Source organism: Anguilla rostrata, chromosome 17 (assembly GCF_018555375.3).
Source record: "Anguilla rostrata isolate EN2019 chromosome 17, ASM1855537v3, whole genome shotgun sequence".
In the NCBI taxonomy this organism is placed as follows: Eukaryota; Metazoa; Chordata; class Actinopteri; order Anguilliformes; family Anguillidae; genus Anguilla; species Anguilla rostrata.
Genome location: NC_057949.1, coordinates 10,823,251 through 10,842,392, shown reverse-complemented (window position 1 = coordinate 10,842,392; position 19,142 = coordinate 10,823,251). Strand labels below are relative to the sequence as shown.

Below are 19,142 nucleotides of genomic sequence, written 5' to 3'. Positions count from 1 at the left end.
TTGAAGGTGTGGCTATTGGTTGGTGGTGGGTTTATATAGTAGTTCCACCATTTTACTTTTATTTATAATTGTTTATAATGGTGATACAATCATTTTTTCAAGTGAAAGTTTTGCATTGTGCTGCTTTGTTTTTTAGATTAATGAGTAATAGACTTGATGGCTCATGACCTTATTTTGCAGTTGTTCTTGTTGCTCTGCATTTTCCTCCTCAATGTCTAGCCATCCCCCCTTTGTTAGTCCCCGTTTCAAAGTCAGGCCTCAGACTTAGACTGACACTGTGTTAAAAATTGTGAACAAAACAGGAGAGAGTTTTTTGTGCCATGTTGTTTGAATGGGCTTGCATTGTGTCAATAGGTGGCATACTAGCTAAACACTCTGGTTTCCTAGGTAAATGTGGACTGTGTTTTCAACTTGGCAAGTATTGAATATGGACTGTTTGTCCTTGGGCCAGTGTTTCGTATTGATGTTGTATTTGTGTCAAAAATGCACGCAACACTTACCTGAAGTACTCCTAATAGCATTTAAAGCTTTTTGCAAACTCTACAAAAGTTGAATTTGGGACACAAGCTGGAAACTTTGTATGCAATACATCTGTTAGGTCACTCTGTTTTTAACTGTGAAACAATGGCTAATGTATTGTCCCCACAAAAAATCATTTATAAATTAATAGATAAAAGCATTGACTTTGATTTCTTAACCTTGATTGGTGCTGAACTTCGACTGTCCATTTTGGAAGAGCAGGTGTGATGACAATGGACTGCGTGTCCCTGGTCAATGCTTGTGAGTATTATATGATTTCATGCTTAATGATTTTATGTTATTTTTTATGAATTGTGCTCCATTGGTGCAAGATGGCACCATTAATGTAATCCCATGAGTACCTGCTGTGGCTAGCTGTAGCGGGCTCTGTTTTGTGCACATACTGTAGATTAGTGTTGGTTTGTCCTTGTGTTATCTAGGCCAGGGGTTTTCAAACTCAGTCCTGGGTGACCTGTGTATGCTGGCTTTCGTTCCAACCACTACAGCATTCCCAGAATTTTAACAAGCTGTTCATTTTGCTTAATTTGTCTTAAATGTTTCATGTTTTGAGGGATTAGTAGCATGTTATGTCGGAAATATGTCAGAAATAACAATGGTCCCATATTCACACTGTGCTATATTGCAAATGATTACATAACGAGAGGTAAAAAATGAAATAAAATACTGATCAAATGAGGCAAATCAATTAGCTCCTGATTGGTGAAAGTGTGGACACGTGCCCACTAAAACTATTTGGTAGATAATGAAGAAATCGAAGACAAAGCAAATGATGTATTTGCATTGTGTTAGCACGTTTATGGAAAAATTATGAAAGAACTTAAAACATGTGTTCAACAACCTTAACTGAGCAAGAGATTGCATACATTTTCATGCAATATTGATGTGACTTGTTGGTTAGTTGTGTTTAGGACTTTAGTATTTGGCTACTACCTTCATGGCAGTAGGTACTGTGTGCTCCTCAGTATGTATTTATGATTTTGTTATCTTAAATTTTGTGCTTTAGTTGCATACACACTCGCCGGGCTGGGATTGTTGTTTACCAGGTCTCGCACCGTTACACAAATGTCCTCACATTGTATGTTGATCTGAAAAAGAGTGTTGGCCAAATGAATTTAATGGAATGATTCAGTGTAACTACCAAGGAGATTGTGATCAAACTGGGGAATGGTAAACATTGGCTCTGGAAAGGAATGTACAGTCCTAGACTAAAGCATTGCTGCTGGAGAATATCAGCTTGTTTTTTTTCATTGTGATTTGATAGATTAAAATTTGTGTATGGTTATAGCATGTATGTGGTTGCTGTGGTTTGATAATTAAATGACAATGAAAAATAGAGTGAAGATGAATGCATGTTCTTCTGAATGCAAAGGAGCTGCCTTGCCTTTGCTTCATATATACGCACCTCTGTTCAGTCTTACTATTCTGGTAGCCCTGATCTGCCATGCACAAATCTTGGGAATCGTGAGGGTTGCAACAGCCATCCAAAAAAACACTGTTTATTTAACCCTAACACGAAAAATAGGTATGTCAAATTGAAACCAGAAAAATAAATGTATGCCAGTCAGTGTTTAAAAAAGGTATTTCAGACTTGCTGATTTCAAAATCAGACCTTTCTGACCACACCTTTCATACATAGGATTGAACACGGTACATGGATAAATAATAGTTTTTGGAATGTATTTCACTATAAGCTGTGCTATTCTGTATAACATGTATAACACTTCTTTGCATTAAGAATAAGAAAGAAGCTTAATGCATAAACAAGGTAGCAATTTACTGTAAGTATTTGGTTTTGTATTAGAATATAGGCCATCTTTTTTTAGTATATATGGTTTTTTTTTTGGAGGGGGGGGCGCGACTCCTCGATCGTAGAGATGTCACTCATAGGCCACGGGCTCGCAGCGAGATAGGGAGGGTCAGCTGACAGCTCTCTGTTTCTGAAAGGACCTTGTTCCGCCGTCCTCTGCAGAATGAAAAAAGATGTCCCCCCCCCCCCCCGCAGGGAGACATGACCTTCAGTCTCGCGTCCCACGTCCCAGTCCGCCGTAACCAACCTCTTTCTCTTTTTTATCTTCTTCTTTTTTATTTCACCGCTGATCCGGTCAGTTGCGTAGCAGTTCGTTTGCGCATGTGAGAGAGGGAAAGATCGAAGATTAAAAGCGCAATTAGGGAGGCTGGAGCTGTTGAAGGCCTTTTTAATGCAGTAATACGACCCCCCCCCCCCTCCCCCCCCATATTTTCTCCCCTCTGCTGGATGTGGCTGCTGTAAAGGGAGTGGGCGTGGGACCCGGTCCCTCGTTTCGTAATCAAGAGAGCGCAGGCATTCTGACCGCCCCCACACCCTTCCCTCCCCCCCTCTCCTCCCCCCTCCTCTCTCCCCCCCCTCCCCACACCCTTGTGCTGGGTTTGGGTATTCTCACTCGCCCCCGTCCCAGCCTACGCTCCCCCCCCCCCGTACATAAATGCGCCGCTTGATGTGCTGCAGACCAGGAGGGGTGGGGTTGAGGGAGGGGGGGGGGGGGGTGTGAGGGGGGGTTTACCCTCACAGCTCTCTCCTTTGTCTTTAAAATCCCCCTCTCAAAACGCTGACTCTTTAGAAAACACGTCTGCCCCCTGTCTAATCATCGTCAACTCCACAGCATCAGCCTCTCCTCCCCCCCCCTCCCCCCCCCCCCCTCCCTCCCTCCGTCTGCAGACATCTCCTGGCTTTGCTGTTATTTTTACCGGCTCCTCGTTCTTATTTAACATCTGCCCCCTTCCAACAGATTCAGGCCAGCGGCAGCCTAAAGTTGATAAGGCTTATTTAATTGTTCAATTGTTCTGAGCCCTATGGCAATTAATTCGCTCAGTAATTAAGTATTGTAAGGCATGTGTGCTAAATCATAAGTGTGAGGTAAACTATTGCTAATTGTTCAATGGGACAGCCCCCTAGGTGCTCTCTAGGGGAATGAAAGCACTCCTCATTGATTGGCTGACGTTTCACGCGCAGCCTGGTGCATTCACCTACAGCCACAACTTGTATTATAAATGGGTGGAGCTACCTTAAGTCATTATTCACTGACTGATTTGAAGCAATCATTGAGTTTTCATGTGGTGAAAACATTTCTGAGGAGGCTCATACAAATCAGTGATTGACAGGTCACGTGGCTCCACCCCATTTTGTGGCTAATGAAACCTCATTCTCCCATCACTTAGCTTGGCCACGTAGCGCTCTTTCATTAATAACGTCAGATGCTTGGTTCCTGTTTCATTTTTTTCAGGTTAGATATAGCTGCAGATATAGCTGTATAAAAATAGCCGGGAAGGGAAATAACGTATCCAGTTCGCCCTTCTCCTAAGCGATACCTTTTTGCTATCCATGTTCTCCATTCACTGACCTCCACCCCCCCACTTCCTACCTGGATCCTGTGGTATTGGCTCCCAGTGGCTGGTTTAGTGTGTGTGAGCAAGGAGGGTGTGTGGGGGCAGGGAGTTCAAAGTGGGGTGCGGCTTGGAGGGTTGTGTAACAATTTATTGTTATTTGAATTGTTTTATTGTAGAATAATGGCTTAACATGCTAACATATTACACACACACACACACACACATATATATATAAATGCCATGTCCTTGTCTATATATATATATATATATATATTAATATATATATATATGTGTGTATGTGTGTGTGTGCCATAGCTTTGTCAGTAACATTAACATCTTTTCATTTCATTTAAGCTATTAACCAGATTTTTTTGTTTTTTTCGGATGAGGACTCTCTCCCGCCCTCCAGCATCGTCCTCGCGTGCAGTCGGGTGAGAGCGGGGCTTCTGAGGCGGTGAACGCAGCGCTCGCCCCGGTCAGAACGCAAATAGAACCGCGCGTCAAGGACAACTCGCACGAGCCCCTCCAGGAGCCGCTGGCTCCGGGCTGCGCGCCTGCCTACCGCCAGACCTCTCAGATCCAGTCAGGTCTGCTCTGACACGTGCCTCTCTTTGTCTCCTAATTTCATTATTTTCCCCTTTCATTAACGCCCCTCTCTCCACCCGCAGTGTGACCGTGAGTCTCCGCTCACCCTTGCTATGTCCTCGCGTCCTCAGCATGCATGCTTATCCTCTAAGGCTGGGTAGAGTAGAAAGCGTTTTACGTAGTTCAGGTGGGTCACATGATACACAACGGTTATTTTTGTTCCAGTCAGTTCCTCCTCTGGCATTATGAGAGTTGTGTATATCTGTTGATGGATCAGTTGGGCTGCGCTCAGGGGTGGCAGTGTTTCCGGGGCATTGCGAGGCACGTTTTGTTCCTCGTGCTGAACGGTGGCGCACTGGAAAAGGTTTTCAGACGGTTTGTAAAGGTTTATGGGAGTCTTAACATGGCATTTGTTTTTTTTGGCCTGATATGTCGGCCATCTTGGTGGTGGCTGCAGCTGCCTGGAAGGTTACGTTTTGCGTGGGGAAAGCTTTGTGAATCTATCCATCGTGCCTTGTGTGGAATTGGCAATTTTGTGCTTTCAATATTGTGTGTGTGTGTGTGTGTGTATGTGTTTGTTGGCAGGGGTATAGGTAGCTTGTAGGACAATAGTGAAATGGTAATGGTAAAATCAAACATACACGCGTAAGTTATGTAATGCATAAAATATTTGCCATCATGTTACCATGTTAACAGTTGTCTCTGCATGCTGCAGACAAGTACACATTCTACCACACTGGCAGTCTTTAGAGTTGTTTCATTCAACATTCAATTTTCACCAGGTCTTTAATGTATGAAATGATAAAACTGCAGTGACTTAAGGAAATGATGATACTCACTGACCTCACATGGACTGGAGCCACCGGCATACACACAGACCTCACAGGGACTACAGTGATCTGTATACACACAGACCTCACAGGGACTACAGTGATCTGTATACACACAGACCTCACAGGGACTACAGTGATCTGTATACACACAGACCTCACAGGGTCTACAGTGACCTGTATACACATAGACCTCACAGGGACTTGAATGGCCCCTACACACACAGACCCTGTATGGACCCTTCAAAGCACACTCAGAGAAGAGCTGTGAAAAAATGCCTGTAAATTATTTGCATGTTGATCTGTAATGTGGGTAGGGTTGGAATATTTTTCTCATCAAAATAACATTAAATTGTTTAGGCATATCAGGGACAGTGAGAATTGTGGAGGTGCTGTATGGAATACATATGGTGTAGTCTGCTATCGACCTAAATTACCCTTCAAGGTCACCATGGCAATAACGGGGTTAAAGGTCAGTCTGTAGCTACACATGATGAAAAGAGGGCAAGACAAGCACTGGCTGAAGAGAGAAAGGGGATGAGGAAAAAGAGTGAGAGAGAGATAATTGTCCTGTGATTTTTGTGCTATTTTGTTGTATGTGTTTGCCCTACACAAATGTATTTTTTGGAGGGAGAATGAAAAACAGGAGGAGGAGAGATTTGCAGGAAGAGGATTCTGGAGATGAGCAGTCAGTGATGGAGAGAATGGGCTTCAGAATTTGAGAGAATAAAAGGGGGAGAGTATGCAGGCAAATTATGCTAAACAGTTGTCGCTTGTTTGTAATGCTCTACATGCAAGAGAGAGAGAGGGAGAGCAGGAGAGATGGAGGGGGAGAGATTGAGAGATACAGAGAATGAGAGATTGAGAGAGGTGGTGGCCGGATGGGTGACAGACTGAAACTGACTGAGAGAGAGAGAGAGAGAGAGAGAGAGAGAGAGAGGGAGAGAGAGAGAGAGAGAGAGAGAGAGAGAGAGTGACCAAGAGAGCCTGAGACAGAGTGAAAGAGACTGAGAGACAGACAGACAGATGGAGAGAGAGAGAGAGATAGGGAGGGAGGGATCAACAGAGCCTGAGACAGAGTGAAAGAGACTGAGAGACAGACAGACAGACAGATGGAGACGGAGAGAGAGAGTGAGAGAGAGAGAGAGAGAGAGAGAGAGGGAGACTAAGCGGCAGACAGAGGCAGCGATGAGTGACAGCACGCCCACTCTGCATCGCGCGCTAGCCGCGGCGCTGGGCCGGGCCCTGACGGATGGACGCGCGTCGCGGGGAGAAACGAGCGGCTTCGGCCTTATCGAGCGCAGCAGGGCGTGCAGCGTTTCAGGCCCGTGATGTCACCGCGACTTTGTCCCGCCGTTATTGATGAAGTCGGTTCCGCAGAAAATGATCCCCCGTGCGGACTAGCGTTGCGGGCTTCCCGGTCTTATTTTTTTTTTTGGACGGCCCCCCCTCAGATTCCAAAGATCAATGTAAAGGAAGTACAGAAAACAGGGACGGGGGAATGGGAAAATAATGAGATGCGCCCGCCTGCATGCGTGCGCGCTCCAAATCTTGGGTGTGGTCCTGTACCACAGTCTCCTAAACTGAAAGTCTGAGGAATGTTTTGTTTATAATATGTTTTTCATATGCAGTATATACATGGAAAGTAATTCTTTCCAAATTCATTGTGTATGTTGTTATATATTGTAAAGTTGTCAAACATATTTACAAGGATGTGACACATTGATATGGTAGTGAGTAATATTTTTGGCAAATAATGTGCTCTACATTTTTACCTGCATTAAGAAAGTATTTGTTTTGGACTGCATGTTTTACAGTACATGCCTTCTCTGCAACATCCTACTAGCTTTTTCTCTGGTCTTTTTATAATACAACATGTTTTTTTGGCATAAATTAAATAATGTTCCTAAATTATGCAAGCATACACCTACATTTTATGCAGTCAATGCCCTTGGAAATGTATTTTTAAATGGCTGGAGTCTTGATTCCCCCATTCTCTCTCACACAGACGCACACAGGTGCACATGCAACGATTAGAGTTTGACATTAGCAGCGTAGGTCTCTCCTGAAATGGTGACGTAGTGGTAAGGGTGTTGGCTCTCATCGGAAGGTCATGGGGGTCGGGGTTCAGTTTAAATGTGGAACTCCGCTGCTGTACCCTTAAGCGTACTGGAGCTGTGTCATTTTTGTGATGAATGGAAGGGAGAATAATATGTTTATTTAATATAAATTTAATACACTTATGGAGATGCATGGAGCTTACCCCCTGCTGGGAAGAGTGAGTAGACCTGTCTCTCTGTTTGGCTTACCTGTTCAGGGGGCTCTGACTGGGAGGGCAGGTAGACTGCGATTCGTCAGTGCAAGGGGTTCTGCAATGGCTAGGCTCAGATTGTTTAAGGATGCTTAATTGAATTTCATTTACCAGAGTCAATTAAAGTTTTAATGAGCTTATTTAAGTTTGGAGGTGCTGGGCTGGAAAAGGACAGATGCACACGGGCTGGGGTTTTTAGGGGGGGTGATTTTGCTAGCCGAGCCGCTCTGGAGCCCGTTGGGCAAACTGTTACGCGCGAGTCCCATTTCATACCGGTTTTATGAAATGTAAATGAAATAAGCAGCCCCTGATTTGTCACTTTACAGGGTCTTTAAAATCTGTCCAGTGACAGCCAAAACCTGCCTTATTCCTAACAAAAATAAAAAAGAACACGGTATACACAAGGTGTGCACATCTGTTGAGTTCCTCACCTCAGCAAAATGGGGGCGATGTTTTCTTGAGCAGATGTTCAGAACTTTTGGTAAGTGATTTGAGTCGCTTACAAAAACGCAATCTGCTGTAAGGGTTGAGTGATGGTGCGCAGTATCCGAGGTAGAAGCAGCTGGTGAACTACAAATTGGAAAGCCTGCAAACAACCTGTTACGAGTTTGTAAGTATGCATTTTAAAAACGTTATACTTAAAAATGCATTCCGTTCTCTGTTCTACTGAATGGAAATTGCATAAGAGCACTGTAAAAAAAGGGTCTACCTTTCCCAAGGTCATGGTCAACCTGGTCTCATGCTTGGTCTCATGGTACGAGCCTATGGCAAACATAGGTGTGTGGTGCTGTGCTTGGAGTGGTTAGGTATTTGGAATGCCAACGTGTGCGGTAGCGGAATTTCTACACACACCTGTAATGTAGGGAGGTATATTTAACAACAAGGTTATTTTCTCGAACGAATTCAATAAAGGACTTCGCCAGAACAGCAAATTGTATGCTTACAGATGGAATGGAGGCTTACGAGGGGAGAGGAATGTCTCAATGGCACATCACTATGTCCACAAAAACCCTGCACAGAATGTGTGTGTGCAATTTGAGAAAATGACCCGTGTTCCTCGCTTTTCAGTTTGTGAATCACCCTTTGGTGATTGTGGAAACTGCAGTTACACTGGAAAAAATCTCAAGGTGACTCAACATAAAATAACGTGGCTGCCTTAAAATCTTGAGTTAGGCGAACAACGGATCTTCACTACTTCATACTTCTTCGGTAGAAGCACATACTGAAGGAAATACTTGAGTTATTGGCAAACAATAACTTGAGTTATTGTTCGTCTAACTCAAGATTTTAAGGCAGCCAGATTACTCGTTATTTTAAGTAGAGCCACCTTGACATTTTGAACAGTGTAGAACATTGTTTGTGGTTTTTGTTTTGCAGCTTGGGGTTGGTCAGCACTCTGTGTCCTAGTATTAGCTCACCTGCTGGCCATTGGCTTGCTTCTCGTCTGGAACAAAAATGGTTTAAAAGGATCCTTTTGGCATTAGGAAGTAATACAGCCGCTTTTATTAAAGCGCCATACAATTTTCTTCGTGTTAAACAAGTGTCTTGGTTTTCAGTCTGCCTGTTCGGGTAGTCTTTGATGTACGTGACCGCCAAGAACTGACCTTCAACTCTCCTTAGCGATCGTCCCTAGCAACGCATTGACTAAAGCTTCTGGGAAGATATTGGCTAATTTGATTCTTGGAGGCCGTCAGGCTATGAAGGAATCCATTCTGATTAAGTTGTGATCGTTTTTTTTATTTATTTTCCTCCTTGTTCTGCATCTCACTCTTCAGCATCTTTGGGCAGAAAGATGTAAATTCAGTGCTGGCTATTCGAAAACATAAGTTGACCAGCACTGCGCTCCCCCATCAGCATTAACCTTTCAAGTAACATCGCATGCATCTATATCATACTTCTGTATGCACAAGATAATGTATGCATTATCTTGGTGTTATGCACTGCACACTGGGTCATTAGCCTGAGGTTTAATGGCAACTAATACAATCTGCAATCAAATCATTTGATTTTCTCCAGCTAGAGAGCGGAAACTTTGTAGATTAAGCGATGGCAATAAAATGCAATTTTATGTGGTCACGAGGGTCCCGGGCGTGGAAGCGATGATAAAATCGCTTTTCGGTTTGCTTTTTAAAATTCCCGTTTTTATTTCCCGCTGGGAGAGCGACGCTTGTCCCGCGTCCTGACCGCGGCTCTCTTTGCGACGAGGTGTGGGCAGTCCCACCTCCAAACTCCTGCTGCAAAAGACGAGAGCCCAGAGGTCCACCACGCTGCACGCGCGCCGAATTAGCCATTCCGCTAACGTGGAGCGGGACAATCGCATTCCCCCAAGCGCCGCCAGCCCCCTCCCCACCTCCCGGCTGAGGAGGGATTTGTTATTCAGATGCACATCCACGCACCGGATCAGAGGAGGCCTCTTAGCATGCCCGCGTTATGGCTGCGGTAGAAATGAGTGGGCCCGGTTTGTGAAGAGCTCAGGGGGAAATTAGGTCCGTCGGTACAGCGAGGAATGCTCGTGAATTCTTAAAATGTTTGCCACCGCTGTCACCGAAAGGTTGAGTTGTCATTTCGGCAGAGAATGATGGAGTACAGCTGAGCCCAACATAAAAAAAAATTATTAAATAAACAAAAGGCAGCAGCAAGACAAATTAGGCAAATGATGATTGCGCTGGGCTGGATCTTTACTTGAAGAAGTGTTTTATTCTTCATATTTATCACAGAATATATACGTTTCGTTATTGAGAATTGGGTCCTCGCAGATTCACAGGTTTCTATCTTGGCTAAAATATCGGCATGCACTACCGCACACACCCTTGGTTTTGAGATAATCCGTTACTCATTTCCCTGGTCACCCGAAAACACGCAGAAGTCCACAGTCGTGGAACGTGCTTGGCAGTAGACGCAGCAGGTATTCTGAAGAGCTGTTACCCAAAGCCTTGCAGGCTACGAGACAGGAGGAGGTCGGGTACATCACAGCTTGAAAAACAAGTTGGGGCCATTACAGTATTATATTTAGGTTTGACCAAATCAGGTTGTTTCAGCTTTCTCTGGAAACTAACCAGATTTACTCAGGTATATCTGACCTGCAGGGAGGATGGGTTGGTGGAAATGTGGCACTAGTTGATGGAAACATTGCAGCAGTATACAAAAAGGAAACTGAGACTGTGAAAATGTACATTGACAGGAGTCCAAAGGCAAAAACAGAAAACGAGTCATCCCCAGGTGACATTATTCCTTATTTTAATGCTTCTATACGGCCCTGCTAAAATGGTGGAAAGGAACACAGGACTAGCCCCAGGCTCAATTTGTTAAACTGCCTCAGTGCAACTCACCTACCTCCTTTTTTGTACGTTTGCATGTTTGTAGGAGCTCAGACCATTTACAGTAGTTCGTACTCTGATGTTCAGAATTGGAACATGAAATGAAAATTTGTTGTATAAGAACAGTGAATGTCTCAACCCATTTTATCTAGGCCACAGAAATAAATATGCTCCATTCTCAATAAGAAACAGTCAAGGATTTTTGGTTTTATTTTTTTCTTAAGGGGGAGAATTTTTTGTCCTAGGGAAATATAATCGAGCATATTGAAGGCGCTGTCTCTGAAGGTGTCTGCTTCCTGAGAATGTTTTAATCATGCTTCCAACTGTCTGGTGAGGCCTTGTCCTCACTGTGCCGCGTGATGTCATGACAGAGACCTGAGAATGACAGTGACAATGACAACACTGTGAGTCACACACACGTTCCGGTGCATGTCATTTCACATCATTGTCTGATGGGGGGGGGGGGGGGGGCATCCTTGAAACCTGTCACACTGCACCAGTAATAATCTTTGCTGTTTCTCCCGTGGAGCGTACGAAGCTGAACGGTCAATTTGGTCTCCTGGCTATGCACATGAAAAAAAACACAAAAACAGGAAAAAGCACATAAATACAGGACTGAGAGTATTGCATTTCAGCCAGTTATAGAAATAATGTAAACCTGTCTCTTTCTGAAATGACAAAAGGGACAGCCTCTGTGTCTTGGCAGTGCAGGCATACTGTGCAGATGTTTTATGTGAGGAAACTGAGGAAACTGTGGCTGGTGATTATAGATCGAAAATAGCGAGAGCCACCCTGTCAGAACTGGAGACAGCGTTAAAAGGGAAAGGTTTGACGAAAGTGTGTACTGATGAAATGGAGAGAAAAAAGGAGATAAAATGGGGTGGGATAAAAAAGGTGAGCATGTGCAGGGGCACTCAGAAGCACTTAACTCTTTTTCTTTTTTGTTTTGGTTTTTTTCTCCCTCTCTCTCTCCCACAGAGCCCACAGCCGGAGCCATGCAGTCATTCAGAGAGAGGAGCGGTTTCCACGGTAACCAGCACTGCTACCAGCAAGAGCCCCACCACGAGTCAGCATCACGCCTGGAGGGCTACAGGCATCACCACGGCGGGCGGCGGGGCTACGAGTCACACCCCCTCGGCGCTGCACCAGGGTCCAAAGACTGCTACAGCTTGCAGGCCTTTCCCGGCTATGGTGCGGGGGACTCTGCCCCACCCAAGAAGCAGTACAAGGAGGGCAAGGTTTCTGTTTTGACCCAGCAGCAGCAGCAGCAGCAGCAGCAGCAGCAGCAGCACCTGCAGCAGACTGGCTACACCAATCACAATCACATTATGAGCCCCGCCTACCAGGCACAGTACTTGAATGAGGGTAACCTGCAGCAGAAGTGGCCCGACTCCCCACACCTGCCGCACTATGACCAGGAGTCACCAGGCACGGTAGGAACCCCGGGCGGGTCCCAGTACTTAGAGCAGAACATGCTGGCAGTCTCCCAGGGCCAGTGCCCCCACAGCAGCCAGCAGCCCACCCCCGCCTATGGCAGCCACCACCAGCGGCCCTTGCCACGCGATGCCTCCCCGTCTCCCGCTATCCACAGCCAGGGGCGTCTGCACTTCCCCCAGCAGCCACAGCCCCTGCCAGGCCCCACCCAGGCCTACATGGACAAGTGTAACCCCCTACCACACTGCTACAAGGGCTACCCTGTGCCCTCTGCAGCCCAGTACAACAGGCAGCTTGGATGCAGCAGCAGCGCTGCTGGTGGAGGACTCAAACCAAGCCCCTACCGGTCCCAGAACAGTTACGTCTACCCCCAGCCCCCATCCCGAGCTGGATATGAACAGTTGCCAGGCCAGCAGGGGATGCCACCAGGCCAGGAGGGCTTATCAAAGTACCAACACTTTGGCCAGACCCAGCAAAACTACTGCCTGCCAGATGTGTCCGTAAGGTCTCCCGAGCAGTACTATCAGACCTGCAGCCCTGGGTCCGGCCACTCCCCCGCCCGGTCCATGGGGAGGTCACCCTCTTACAGCTCCACCCCTTCCCCCCTGATGGTCAGTTCCGAGACGTTCCAGTACAACCAGCAGCAACCCCCCATCGTCTCCACAGGCCCTGCTGCCTCCTCTGCTTCCGCTGCATCTTCCTCCTCTTCTGGTCTGCAGGAGCAGGGTTTGCTCATGCCCCCGCACTCCCATGCACCCCAGAGCGCATCCCACCAGAAGCCTAGCTATACCACCACTGCTAAGGAGCGCTTCCCTGAGAAGCTGCTGTCCAACCCCAGCCTGTGGAGCCTAAATGCATTGACCTCACAGGTGGAGAGCATCTCCAACAATGTCCAACAACTACTGCTGTCCGAGGCCTTGGTGGGCAACAGGAGGGCTAGCAGGCGGGGTGGCTCCAAGAAGGTTGATGACTACAAGACCCAACCCCGAATGCATGAAGATGCCTCTTGCTCAGACTCTCATGACAGGGGTCCACTGCTAGAGGCCTACGGGGCTCCCCAGCCAACCTCTGCCGAGCTCCAGGAGGTGGGATACTCTAGCAGCTCTGATGAGCAGTTGGAGAGAAGCTACTACTTCTGTGGCCAGAGACAGAGCAGGAGTCCAGTTGTGCAAACTCCTGTGGGCTCCCAGCATGCCCTGGATGCTATGTCCTCCTGCTCCTTGACTTCACCGGACAACACCTCAACAAAGTCAGAGGATTCTGTCGGCACCCTACAGAGTGTGGATGGTGCAGCATCTGGGGTTGGGGTCCAGAGCATTCTGCATGGGGAGTGTCTTGACTCCATGCCCCAACTTCCCACCACACAGGCTGAGGGGAATGGCAACATTGCCCTGGTGAAGAATGTGGAAGACCAAGGAAGATGCCTGCATGGTGGTGCAGCCATTCCCAGCCCCCTCAGGCCCCACCAGGGCTCTTCAGCTGACATGCATAGCCTGAGAGGATCGCTCAAGAAGAACATTGAAGAGTCTGCTTGGTCTCTTGTTGAGGGAAAAGAGGCTGAGAATGAGAAGGAGACCATAGGTCGTGACATTGGGCCTGAGGTTACAAATCAGCAGCAACAGGGGGACTGGCCAGATGATGAAAAATGCTCGCCTGTGTTCCACAAGGTAGACAAAGTCCCGATGAGCAAAAACTTCCCCAGTGACTTGGAGGATAAGATATACCAGGACCTGCAGAGCCAGTACTACTCTGATCAGAGGGAGCCGGCAGGAAAAGCCAGTCATGCCTTAGGCTACAGTTGTGACAAGGACATCCCCCCTGAAGTGAAATCAGAAACGTACAAGTCAGAGGCACCCACTGACTATGACACCCTTGAGAACACAGACCCTTTTATGTGGAGAGATGACCTCAGACATCAGGGCCATTATTTGCCCACAAAAGTGGAAGACTCAGTGCAGCAACAGCAGTTTGGCTCCGAGGTTGAGCATTTTGAAGAGAAACTACTCTCTGTCATGGGGCAAGAGAAGCAGGAGATTCCAGAAGAGCAGTGCCCCATCCCACATGATCTGATGGGTCCTGAAGAGAGACTGGAGAACAGGAACTCTCCATCCTCAAAGAACAGTGTTAATTGCAGGCTGCTGTCATGTGATATGGGAGAAAGCCATGGTTTGGCTAAGGAGCAAGGTGATGAGCAACATCCCAGTGTGGATGCTGCAGGAAAGGAACCAGCAGTTGGTGAGAAGAGGCCGGCAGTCCGAGATACCTTGACCTCATCATATTCTACAGAAACTGTTTTCCCATTGCAAGGTGAGCAGGCTGTGCCTGCAACTCAGGTGAGGGGCAACATTGAGCACCGTGATGCTGAGGTGCTGGAGCCAGACTCCCCCCAGCTCCCAGGGAAATCAGTCATGCACCCAGCCCCATCATGGGCCGACACCCCTCCCTCTCCGAAAAAAGGCGATGATGATATTGAGCCAGGGATAAGCTGCCCTAGTGCAGTGATGCCCTCACCCTCTGCAAAGTCTGAACCTATGGCCCTGTCCTCAAACCTAGGAGCCCTCCACAGGAAGCACACGCGAGGCAGGAGGGGCCGGCCTGGGAGGCCGTCACACATGGGTGCTCGAATCCGAGCCCTTGTCAGCACGGAAGACAAAGAGGTCCCCTCAGTCATCGCATCCAGCAAAGGCACTCTTTTCCCAGACGAATTAATAGGCATCAGTGACAGCAAAGATATCTCCAGCCAGATGCCGACGCTTTCAGCATCAGAGGGCTTCCCCTCCAGGATGAGAACCCGCTCCTTTACCACACAGGCTATACCTAAAGCCTGTGCTCAACTGAAAAGGCGTCCTGGCCCAAAGCCCTCTGAAGACTGTCCTGCCGCTAATCCCCCACCTCCCCCTAAGGGCCTGATATCCAAAATCAAGTGCATCAAGCAGAGGGACCTTGAACAAGATACCTGGGGTTACGCGAAGGGAAAGAGGGGACTAGGTTTGAACACTCCACCAGATGAAAATCAGGAAACACCGAGCCTTCCAATGGTGCTTCCTGTCAAAGACCAGAAGTCCATGGTGTTGAGGTCCAGAAAACAGACAGAGGAGATACCAGTGAAGGAGAAAGAGAAGAAGGGTACTGCATATAGTTCCCCAAAAAAGCCAAAAGAAACTAAGAAGCAGAAGGTGATATCGTCAAAAGACCAGGATGGTGTGATCCTAAAGCCTAACCTTAGCACAACCTTCCAGAAAGGGGTCTACAAAAATGCAGTTGGAAAGTTGGCAAAGACAGTACCTCTAATAAGCAAGAGAAAATCCAGCTTCCAATCTCCAGTGCCCTTGAAAAAACAGAAGGGAATCAAAGTCAGCAAAATTAAGGCCCATGAACCTCCCATAGAAACCAAGCTAACGGCTGTGAGAGGCCCTAAGAAGAAGCTAAAAGGAGGGGAACATCTTAAAACATCTTTTCTAAACATAGATCCTCCTCTCCTTACCAGTGACATAGCAGACTTGTCTAGTGTACCTCCTCAACATCCTACAAAAACTAAATATCTACCCCCAAGGAAAGGCAGAGGTTTAAAGTACGAGGCTATGGTTCAAAAGATCACATCCACGGGATTGAAGAAACAAGTTCAAAACCCTCAAGTTGAAGAAGTAGTACAGGGAGATCCAGTGCCAAAGGCAGCCACCAGCACAACACTGCAGACTCTGAAAGAGAAAGAGATGCCAAAACCTGTGGAGGTGAAAGTGGAGGAAGGTGGGGACTCATTGAGTGTCCCCATAGGAGCAGAAGTCGAGGGATGCATCAAGGGCACAACTGTTGGTAAAAGGAGAGGGCGGCCTGCCGAACCCAGGGATCGACCTGAAGTGCCACTGGATCTAGTTCCAGATGCCGAAAGCCTCATCATAAACATGCCAAGATTAGCCAAGCAAAGGGCAATCAAAAACAACCGCGAGATGCACCTGAAGCAGAGGAGAAGGAGGAGGAAAGTCCCCCCCAGCACCGAGCAACAAAGCTCACCTTCTGACCCTATATCCCCTCCTCTCTCTACTTTGCCTCCTGACCCGATCTCTCCCACCCCTAATATTCCCCTTGTCCCTGCCACTCCCATCTGTGGAGAGCAGCTGACAGAGGCACCACAGACCACCATCATCCCCACAACCAGCGTCTGTAAGAGAGGGCGACCCCCAAGGTTACCTCCTATAAAAAGGGGATGTGGCAAAGGATTCAGCAAGCAGGGCAGCAAAAAGGCAGTTGCTGTCACAATAACAGGGCCAAAAAAGAAAATAAAACAGAACACAGAGACCCTGAGTGTCAAGACTACGAAAAAAGTGCAAAAACCCAAAGTGAGACACAGAAAATGCTGTGCCAATCATGTTGTTGTCACCACTGCCGAGGAGGAAAAATGGCCAGAGGTTCCTCTAAAACACAAATCACAGGAAAGCAAAAGTGTCAACAGCGAGTGCTCCTTCAGGCCTTATGTGCGCATTGACAGCTCAGACAAACTGCCTTCCCACTGTGTCATCATCAACCGACCCGAGGAAGAGACGCTCCTTCTGCGAGAGCGGAGAAGGAGGAAGAAGGCCTCTGTGAATGTAATGGCCACCTCCATCCTCACCCAGGCAACAGCGCCGAGCTTCTCCCAGGCAATGCTGCAGGGCCCCCTGGTCAATGCGGGGCTGTCTGGTAGGTCTCTGACCTGCTGCTTGTGTGGCAAGCCGGCAAACTACAGGGAGCTAGGAGACCTGTGTGGGCCATATTACCCGGAGGACAGTGTGCCAAGGAAGGCCCTGTCCTTCCTGCCCAAATTGGAGCATGTGGAAGCTGGAGAGATGGTGGGGAACAGTACCATGGTGGAACCGAACACCAGCCCACTAAAGAGTGACAGCATCAAGGACCCAGGCAGGTGGGGTCGGTGTGGTTCTGGGCAGCACAGAAGGGTGGAGAGGGTGTTGGGGGTGGGCAGAACGAGCCGTCCTAGTTTCCGGGAGCAGTACAGGAGGCTGCGGCTGCTTCAGGGGGAGGGGCAGGGATGGGGCCGGGCTGGCCTGCGGACGCTGCAGATGGAGGCAGAAGCCAAGGAGCACTGGGCCCACGAGGCGTGTGCCATTTGGACCAGGAGGGTGGTGCTGATTGCCGGCAAGCTGTACGGCCTGACAGAAGCTGCACGGGCTGCAGCCCAGATGGTAAGCACCCCCTCTCCTGTTGCCAGTGGTGCTGTACCGCTGCTATATATCAGATAACATTACAGAAATGTATACATTTAATTAATTAAAGATACTGTAACTTCTATATATAATACAGTGACCTCCATAATGTTAGGGACAAAGACATTTTTTTCTTGATTTGGCTCTATACTCCACAATTTTAGAGAAAGAAAGCACTGGATACATATATAAATTTGCAGTTTATTCCTTTATACATCAGTCTTGATGGTTGCTCATGGTAACAGTGAACCCCTGCATGTGGGCAAGGCTGCTGAAACAGGCTCTGAATTGGCTCTGATTTGATTGGTTGTAAGGGTCTTTCTCTCTCTGACCACAGTGCTGCTCGGCATGTCAGAGCGTGGGTGCGTCCATCAGCTGCTGCAGGGAAGGCTGCTCCCAGATATTCCACTTTGTCTGTGCCAAAGACATGGGTACGAGCAGCAGTGCAAACTGGGAGTGTCTGTGTGTACATTTCCCGTGTGTGTGTGTGTGTGTGTGTGTGTGTGTGTGCATGCTTGAGTATGTCTGCGTGTGTGTGTGTGTGTGTGTGTGTAAACATGAGACAGCGCCCATGTTTTTGTTTGTGAATGCTCCCATTCATGTGTCCACACGTGTGAATGTGTTTGTGTGCATGGTTGAGTGCGCAAACTTGTACAAATGTGTGTGTGTGGGGGTATTAGAGCATGCATATGTATGTGTGTATGTGTGTGGTGTATGTGCGTATTCCTTAATCAAGGAGAAGCGCTAAGTGCTTGTATTCAAATTTTCATTTTCACATTTCATCTATCTTTATTATTTTTTCACAGGTTGCTTATTTCAAGAAGACAACTTTTCAGTGAAATGTGTGGAACACAAGGTAGGTGGGGTTTATTTTCCTAACCGTCCTACATGAGTGAGAGCTACAGTACTCTTTCTGGAACTTTCTAGAACTACAGTAGAACTACAAACTAGGGTTAGGGTTACGACACACGTTTGTTAATGATTTTGAACGAGCAAAGTATTTTCTACTATAGCATGGGTACCTATGGCCATAAAAAAATGTGCAATATATTAATATTTTTTCAATGAAAAAAAAATCTTTTTAAAAGACCGGAAACATATCATTTTCCATTTGTATTATTGTATTCGTGATATTTACCTTGATTTTTAATAAATTTTAAAAGGGTTTTCTGAAGTTTTCTAAGCTACCAATGGCTTCAATTAGGGTTAAGGGCCCAAATTAGGGTTAGGGTTAGGAAAACCGTAAGTCTGAGGGTAAAGGCAAGGTTTCCCCCCATGGTTTTAGGGGCTTTTTGGGAAAGTTTAGGACACAGGGTTTTTTAAAAGATTTTGAATGAGGGCAATTTTTCTACTGTAGCCTGGGTACCATGGCCCTAAAAAATGAGCAAATTAATATTTTTTTAATGAAAAAAAAAATTTTTTTAAAAAAACCCGAAACCTATATTTTCCATTTGTATTTGTTTGTGTATTTTGTTGATTTTAATCATTTTTTAAAAGGGTTTTTTGAAGTTTTCAAGCTACCCAAAGGCTTTAATTAGGGTTAAGGGCCAAATTGGGTTAGGGT

At 46.9% G+C, this 19,142-nt stretch overlaps 1 protein-coding gene across 1 annotated transcript in view; it reads left to right on the top strand.

Moving 5' to 3' along the window:
• Positions 1-19,142, top strand: part of LOC135244192 (retinoic acid-induced protein 1) — a 46,156-nt gene that overhangs the window by 21,048 nt on the left and 5,966 nt on the right. The window contains exons 2-4 of the mRNA XM_064316462.1: positions 11,925-17,557; positions 17,916-18,009; positions 18,385-18,434. Of these exons, the coding sequence (XP_064172532.1) occupies positions 11,942-17,557; positions 17,916-18,009; positions 18,385-18,434 (5,760 nt within the window). The 5' untranslated portion in view covers positions 11,925-11,941. The remainder of the gene's footprint in view (positions 1-11,924; positions 17,558-17,915; positions 18,010-18,384; positions 18,435-19,142) is intronic.